The sequence below is a fragment of the Branchiostoma floridae genome, chromosome 5 (assembly GCF_000003815.2).
Source record: "Branchiostoma floridae strain S238N-H82 chromosome 5, Bfl_VNyyK, whole genome shotgun sequence".
Taxonomy (NCBI): domain Eukaryota; kingdom Metazoa; phylum Chordata; class Leptocardii; order Amphioxiformes; family Branchiostomatidae; genus Branchiostoma; species Branchiostoma floridae.
In genome coordinates, this window is record NC_049983.1 from 991,453 (window position 1) to 999,430 (window position 7,978).

At 40.3% G+C, this 7,978-nt stretch overlaps 1 protein-coding gene across 1 annotated transcript; it reads left to right on the forward strand.

Moving 5' to 3' along the window:
* Positions 1–2,897: 2,897 nt before the first annotated feature.
* Positions 2,898–5,982, forward strand: LOC118415430 (kelch-like protein 25). Its single transcript, XM_035820040.1, has 4 exons — positions 2,898–2,909; positions 3,377–3,516; positions 3,787–3,990; positions 4,164–5,982. The coding sequence occupies exons 1-4, from the start codon at positions 2,898–2,900 to the stop codon at positions 5,065–5,067; spliced, it is 1,260 nt and encodes a 419-aa protein (XP_035675933.1). The 3' UTR covers positions 5,068–5,982.
* The last annotated feature ends 1,996 nt before the right edge of the window (positions 5,983–7,978 follow it).

Sequence of the window (7,978 nt, forward strand, 5' to 3'; positions counted from 1 at the left end):
TGTACTAGGGAACCAGCTGCACATCTTTTTCACCTGCTGTAGTGACTCCCAGGAAGGATACAGAAATCTGGTATATGTGTATGACAGGTCTACTGATGCCTGGATAGACATGAGGGCAACCCTGCCCAATACGGAGTATTTTACGCATGGTTCTCATTGCATTGTGGCACGTATATACCTACCATATCTTAGGGGGGCATAGAAACATAATTTCTGACGCTTTATGTCGTTAGGTTACGGATGCATAGAGTGGCTGACAGGGCTGATCGATAACATTTTGTTCAGATCACGGGTTTTGCTGAATGTCTCAACAATGGGATTTGTATTGTAGTGGTAGATTTAATACTAAGTAGAAATATTACAGAAATACTTCCATCCAGGGGGTTCCAGTAAACTATATAGGATGGTACCTAGACTGAGACGATATATGGAACTTTTACCGTTACATTAATACATATGTGATTCTAATTGCATTTTCTATACAGTTTTTTTTCTTCCTGTGATGCCATTACCATTGTACAAAATGTTTAGGTTTATTGCGTGACATGTATGTTACTTGCTGTCAACGTCTGTTGGTTTTCAGCCATTTGTTAACTTAGGCGGATCAGATTATAGACATGTATTCCAGATATAACGTATAGTTCTAGAATAATGCTTTTTGTTTAATTTTTTAACAATAAATATTTACTGATGGAAAGATAGTCGTCATTTTGTTCCAACTGTGATGGAAGGATAGTCGTCATTTTGTTCATTTGCATTAGAGTCGATTCCAAGACACCATGAGGGTTTTTCAGTGATATTTGTAATATTTTACAATTAATGTTATATAATTATAAATTGTTATTAATATTAATAAATATTTTGAAAAAAAGGAAATGCAGAAATAAAGTGAAGTGAGAAATGCCATGTTTTAGAATTAGTTTTGATGATTTGCAATTATTTCTAAAGTTACCATCGAAAGATATATCATTTTTAAGCATAAATTCCAATTATGAAATGGTTTGCATCAACATTACAAATATTTCGAAAAAAAGAATGCCCCCTGTAAGGAACGCTAATCCTCCCAAGGTCTGTTTGGGTCTGGCAGTGGACCGCCAACAGGGCATGAAGTCACTCTGGCGTGACACATCTGTGGTCACCAGGCCAGAGTTTACTAACAGGCGTGCGACAAGTTACAAAGATAAAAAAAACCTTATGAGATTTGCACGATCCTTATGCGAAATTGCGCAACCACTGCCGGGGTCACGTGACAGACGGAGCGGGATTTTCAAGATGGCGGCTTCGATCGGCGTCGACGGAAAATACGATGTAACACGCCGAAATGAAGCAAAACAGTAGCTCACAGGCTATCAAATACATAAGTTGCGACGGTAAATGTCCATTCCATGCCTTGAAATATAAATATCACGGGTAGAAACGCTCAAAATCATGCCTCCTCCCGGCCGCCGTTTTTGCATAAGGATCGTGCAAATCTCATAAGGTTCGTGTGAATCACATAGTGATTCGTGCGAATTTCATAATATTCGTACGTTTTTGCATAGTGATTCGTGCGAATTTCATAATATTCGTGCGTTTTCGCATAGTGATTCGTGTGTATCACATAATATTCGTACGAATTTCATAGGGTTCGTGCAAATGCTTAGGCACCCCTGGTGAAAGCTAACTCTATATCCTTGGTTATTGTGTTTGACTCCTTTTTCAAAGACATTGGGAGACGAGAGATCCCACCTTTTCTATTATGTGTGGGTTTTGTGATGTTAGAAGGAGAATAGTTTTCTTTTTTGTCTGTGAATGTTAAGAAGTTTGGATGGAATTTGGTAGAACGGCACGTAAAACAAAACCTTCTTGCAAGTGGTATGTCAGTAATTTACATCTTATGGTAGTCATTCTTCCATCTCTAGGAAAGGTGTAAGCATTCTAACTGCTACATAATTTGGGTAATTAGTGTTTGTCAACTCACATTTTGACCCTGGGGTTAATCATCATCATCAACATCGTATTCTGGGTATATCGACATCGCACTATTACATCGACATTATGTGGGTAGTCAGTGTTTTTCTAGCAGATATACCCTTTGACCCCTAGGTCATGTCATCATCATCAACATGGCTGCCGCAGACCAAGAACCCAACGTCAGCGCAGTTCGTCCTCGGTCCTACCAAGACGAGAGTTACCTGCACGGGTTTCTTGGAACTGTGGGTGACTTATAGAAGGCTGGGGTACTGCAGGATGTCGTCCTTGAAGTCGAGGGCCGGCAGTTTCCCTGCCATCGGCTTGTTCTGTCCGCGACCAGCCCCTACTTCAGGGCCATGTTTACAAGTGACATGGCGGAAAACGTCAGAAGACGGTTGTTTTACAGGTAGGTTTTGTGTTGAATAGAGTTAGAATAGAGTGAAACAGAGAACTTCCAAAGATGCTACGTACCATAGAAACAGGGGAAATCCACCGATTACCAAAACGAGCAAATGTTAACATTTCCTTTGTCACTCGTTATGCCCCCCTCCCCACCTACTGACCTTTTGGGGTCAAAGTTCATATTTGTATCCCTAATATAATGAGCATGTATCTTTAACAAACAAAAATGATTACAGTTATCGGCCACATATGAAGTAGTAGTGATTTTGTAGATGAAAACAGGTAGGGAGGAAAAAATTACCTTAATATGATAATCAAGCAAATTTGTGATATATTTACTTCTTCATACACCCTACATGTTAAACATTTGAACATTGTTACGATTTACTGTTTCTCAGGGTTTGGATGCAGGCATGTTTGGGGAGATCCTGAGTTACATCTACTCGGGAACCCTCCATGTGTCCCTGGACAAAGTGCAGCCCCTGTACCAGGCAGCCGACCTCCTCCAACTGGACTATGTGAGAAACACCTGCAGCAGCTACATGGCCATGAACGTACAACGTCCACCTTTGTGGACCTTTACAACTTTGCTATTATCTTTTCCGTGGACACTGTCCGGAAACGTTGTCATCAGTGGTTTGCCAGAAACTTTACTGAGTCTTCATAATAGTTTAAAGCAGCTGCCTGAAATAGTAATACCGTGTTTTGTTTTTTTTAATAATTTTATGATACACTAACACTAGCTGCATGCCCTGCAAAGCTGGTGTTACGACGGTTATACTTGCTATAATGATACAGATATTCAGGGCATTCTGCTTACTATCTTGGATTTGCATATGTTTACTTATGATTCTTAATCTCCAATAGCTGTACGTTAAGTGGCCTTCGTCAATGTTTTGTTGTCTCTTCTGCATTACCCTACACCACTCCTATACTTATTCTTGTAACATTCAGACAAACAGTACCTATTGGCACATACTGTACTTATTTTCATAACTGCATATATTCTCCACCTTCACAGTTTGCCTCCAGTGAGGTGTTCTACAGCCTGAGTGTGAATCAGCTGGCTGAGATCATCAGCCACGATGAGCTGGATGTTAAAGAGGAGACAACAGTGTGGGAGGCTGTGGTGAGATGGGTGAAGCACAGCAGGGAAGACAGGTGGGTCTTGCACAATTATCAATTATGAATATGGGAGTTAGCTTTATGTAATTCAGTTCTATTGACAGAAACCACATATCCACATTTTGCTTACTTTGTTTTCAAGGCTCTGTATCCAAAAATTCTCTGCAGTGATGTCCAGCTAACTTCCAATGATAAGTAATATTCGAATAGGTCATTTGTCTATGAGGTGTGATATCCTTGCGTTCTCTGCAGTATTATCAAAAGTTGAAATCCTCCCCATATTATCCACTCCTCTATATCCTACAGACTGCACCACCTACCCAGCATCCTCCCTCACATCCGCTTCAACTTGCTGACGTCAGACGACACAGCAGCCATCTTGGATCACCCCCTGGTCAGAGAGGATGCTGGGAGTTCTGAGGTCATCAGGAACCGGGTGAAGGAGACTTCCACCCCGAGGAAAAGATTTGGGATGGACACAATGGAAATGGCTCTGCTTTTTAATTTCAGGTCTGTACATTCACGTATCATTTTGTAACAAATCGCTGCAAATCTAAGACAGTAGTAGACCTCTCTTTATGCGCGAGATTTATTTGAAAAACTCACCATATGTGCACCTTTCATTCCTTACGTACCGTTGATATTCTGTTATTACATTGCCGTCAATTTCCACTCCTCTCCAGAAAAGATGAGATCCTCTTCATGAACCCCAGGGAAGGGAAGTACGTCAGCCGCAGTTACCATTTTAAAGAATATTGTTCAGTGGCAGCCATGGCAGTCAGCAGTGATAGCAACATTTATATGCTGGCTAGAGATTCAGGTAAATTGACCATGTTCAAGTACAAGCATATAAGGAATGCACATATTTGGGCACATGCAGGTATGTCCCCAGTATTTACATTCCTGGAACAAGGAAAGAACTCGCTTGACTACAACGAGCACCTCGTTGAAGTTGATCGTACTTTATACTACCTTGGCGTGAAAAAGAGAAGCGACAGTACCTTGGTGCGAATGAGAAAGTACAACTGGTACTCTGACCAGTGGCAGGAGTGTTCACAGCTGGAAGTTGACGGACTTTCTAAACTCAGTGCTGCAGTAACCTGCTGTTCGCACCTCTATTTCTTCACAAAGTCGAAAATGCATCGCTATGACCCAAGCCAGGATCTGTGGCACCAGAAGACACCACCAAGAACCGATCTTCCAATCTGCACAGCCGTTGCCATGGGAACAGAGATCTTCTGCACGGACGATCTGTTTACTCGGACTATGGTGTACGATACAGAGTCAGACCGCTGGCAGGATTTGCAAGGCTGGTTGTCCCCAGAATTCCCCTCTCACCTGGATATGAGCAATCCCCAATTCTTCGTACTGGAGAACCAGCTACACTTAGTGCTAGAAGCCTATGAGACTACCAGAGAAAGGTCATCAGCACAGTATATGGTATATGTGTATGACAGGTCTGCTGATGCATGGACAGACATGAAGGCCACAATCCCAAAGAATAGATATGTATCGGGTGGTTCCATGTGCCACGTGGCACGTATGTACAACCCACTTTCTGATGCACAGTATGCATTCATGTATTAGGTGCCTCCCAAGCCTTGTGACCCCACACTGGGAGGGTCGGGGGTTTAGTGTATTCTAAATGCTCTGGCGTTTGCAGTTATGAAGCTAACCCCATGAAATTCACACAGAATTCACAAAGACATGTAAGAATTACCACCATGATGTTAGATTGGGTGAGTTATGGATAATTTTCCAAAAAATATGGCATCAAAAATGAACTTCCTGTATAGAAAGTCACTATCCGATTGTGACAAATTTAGTGCAATACTTGCCAAAAATTTGGTCACAAACAATAATCTACGTACCAACACATGCACTCAAAGTATTATTGTAGTTGCATTTTACCAAATAGAAGAGAAAGTCAAGGTATAGTGCTTGATTTTTCTCCAAAACTTGGCACTGTGTGGCAAGCACACGCTGGCACCGAGCCGCCATTTAAATCTACAGGCACTTAGCTTACATGTCAGAGGACCACTTGCCTGCTCCATATAAGGCATGGCCCCAAGGAATACCGAGAATTAATGTCTCTAAAATAGGGTTTCTGTTGGTTGAAAGCCCCTTCCGAAGATCCCCGAAGGTTGAAGCAATTGTCTGTCCATGGGGAACAGCAGGCTAACTACCGAACCAGCTTGCTGCGTGGGGCATACATTGTGTACATTAGAACATACAAGGGGCTTTCTGGTGATTATATCGGCTAAAAACTGTGGAAAACACAATCAAGAGAAGACCATACAATTATTTTACATAACAAACATGTGCTAAAATGTTTTAGACTTGTAGTAACGTGTAATAGTCATGTCGATAAAGGCTCCAGTAATAGTTATTGACTGATTGATTTTAGTTTCTCCTAACTGTGGGCTATACCAAATGTATCCAAAGATTGAAAGAAAATAGGTACAGATTTATTGAATCGTAGTGTTTTGTGCTTTTACTTTATATGTAATGGGCTTGTAGATTATTTTTCTAATACATTCTTAAAGATTCAATCGTATTTTATGAGTTTTCATACAGATATATTCCATGCCTACCTCCTCAATGTTGGTAGCAACCTTTGGAGTTCCCCTGCATGTTTGATCAAAGATGTACACATGTATGTCCTGGGCTTCTTGTATCTTTCAATCATATCGGCCGAGAAATTTCAGTCCCCACGAGTTTGCACCACAAATTTTAATGTAATGTGGTATATGAAGTGGCACTATGCTTTGTAAGTGGCATTTCAACCAGAGAAACCAAGCATTAGATATACGACCCGACCTGACCCTCGATCTGCACCACAGGTGGTACACTCTTATCACCATCCAGCCCAGCCTGGTCAGGTCTGGTCTCTTGAATTCGGGAAAAGTCGGAAATCGGTTCCGCATGAGTGATTGTCTCACTTGGGAAACACCTTAAATGCAACAAACTATACGATGGCTTCCATGTGAAGTTTATCTGTATTTATATGACGTCTCTGTTGATTTGAGTGTTCATGATGAGATAGCAGTGGGTAGTCTCTCTATTCATTTGTGTGTTTGTATCAGCTTCACGTAGCTTTGTTTCAGCGGAGCATGACTGTTTAAGGATATCTCCGTCTTTTAAAGTTTACAGTTTACACTGAATGTAGGATAGCATTCTCTGCATTCAAAGTTAAACCTTAACCTTTGTCAAAAAATGCATGTTTCTGCAGAAGGGCCGCCTTATGATGAATGAGCTAATGTGTCCTAAAACTGAACGTTTGTTACCAGACAGCGCAATCTTAAAGAGGCCTGTCCAATTATTGTATTTTGTTTCATCTGCCATTTCATTTACTAAGGCCATGTTGATTTGATTATATGGATGACATCCTCTGGGAACTCCAAAATTGATGCGAGCGAGCGAATAAAAATAAAGTTTGGCCCCCCAAAAAAGTTGCCTTCAGTATGAAATCTAAGTGGTCAGGAAGGTTGAACATAGGACTAAAAACACATAGTATGGTATAACAACAGTCTGAGGTGTAGGGACCAGTACATTGTACAGGTGAAAAACATTTTATTTTTCTTCTTGGACTGATCCAATAAAAACAGACCTGAAAAAAATCAGTGGAACGGGTTTTGCCAATTATAAAATTGTACCAAGTTTCTACAGTGAAAGGTAGAGAGACAGCATTTATTACATGGAGATGGGATTTTAAAATGGGAGTCCACCAAACAGATTCCTTTGTAGCAAAATTGACCCATTACCATTGTTTTGAGTATTGCCAGTTCTCAAGTTTCCACATACAATCAGGTCCAGGTTCAGGTCCGGAACTGGAAATGATCCTTTGGACCTGAACAGGACCTATACCTGAATTTTCTGTACCGGTACCTACCCCTGCCGACAATATTTTTTTAAAAATTCTGTCCTTTCACATCTTATTCTTTGACTTTAGATTTATTTTGGCATTCTATGGCATTAGTTATATGTTTTCTGATACTTTTTCTTCAATCTACAGCATATATGTGCTCATTTTACAGCTGCTTTGCACAATTTACTGTATGGTTAAAAACTTTTTTTTTGGAAACGGCCGAAAATTGGTGCGAGCGCGCATGTCATCCATATAATCAAATCAACATGGCCTAAATCTGACAATTTTTTAAAACTTTTTAGGTCAATATTACTGCTCTTGATACTTTACAAATATCATTCTGTTATATATCTAGTTTGTTGTATGATATCCCTACATTAGCTCGCACAATGAAGATGTGCACACGCACACGCATTCATTCACTCAATGTGCTTTATTTTCATGGTAACATATCCTTCTTTTACTACAATTTAATGAATGTTAACAACAATATTTTCTTGAAGCACTGTTTTCTATGATATTTTGTCAAATGTTACGGTATAACAGTTATGTGTGACCAAGACGATTTCTGATGCCTTGAAAATTCGTTTCATCCATCCATAGTGAAGATACTACAATTAGATATCATTA

Excerpts from the sequence above, each read along its gene's own strand:
- LOC118415430 (XM_035820040.1), top strand. Across the intron at positions 3,517-3,786 it reads AAGCACAGCAGGGAAGACAG|ACTGCACCACCTACCCAGCA; the intron begins GTGGGTCTTGCA and ends TATATCCTACAG. Across the intron at positions 3,991-4,163 it reads GCTCTGCTTTTTAATTTCAG|AAAAGATGAGATCCTCTTCA; the intron begins GTCTGTACATTC and ends ACTCCTCTCCAG.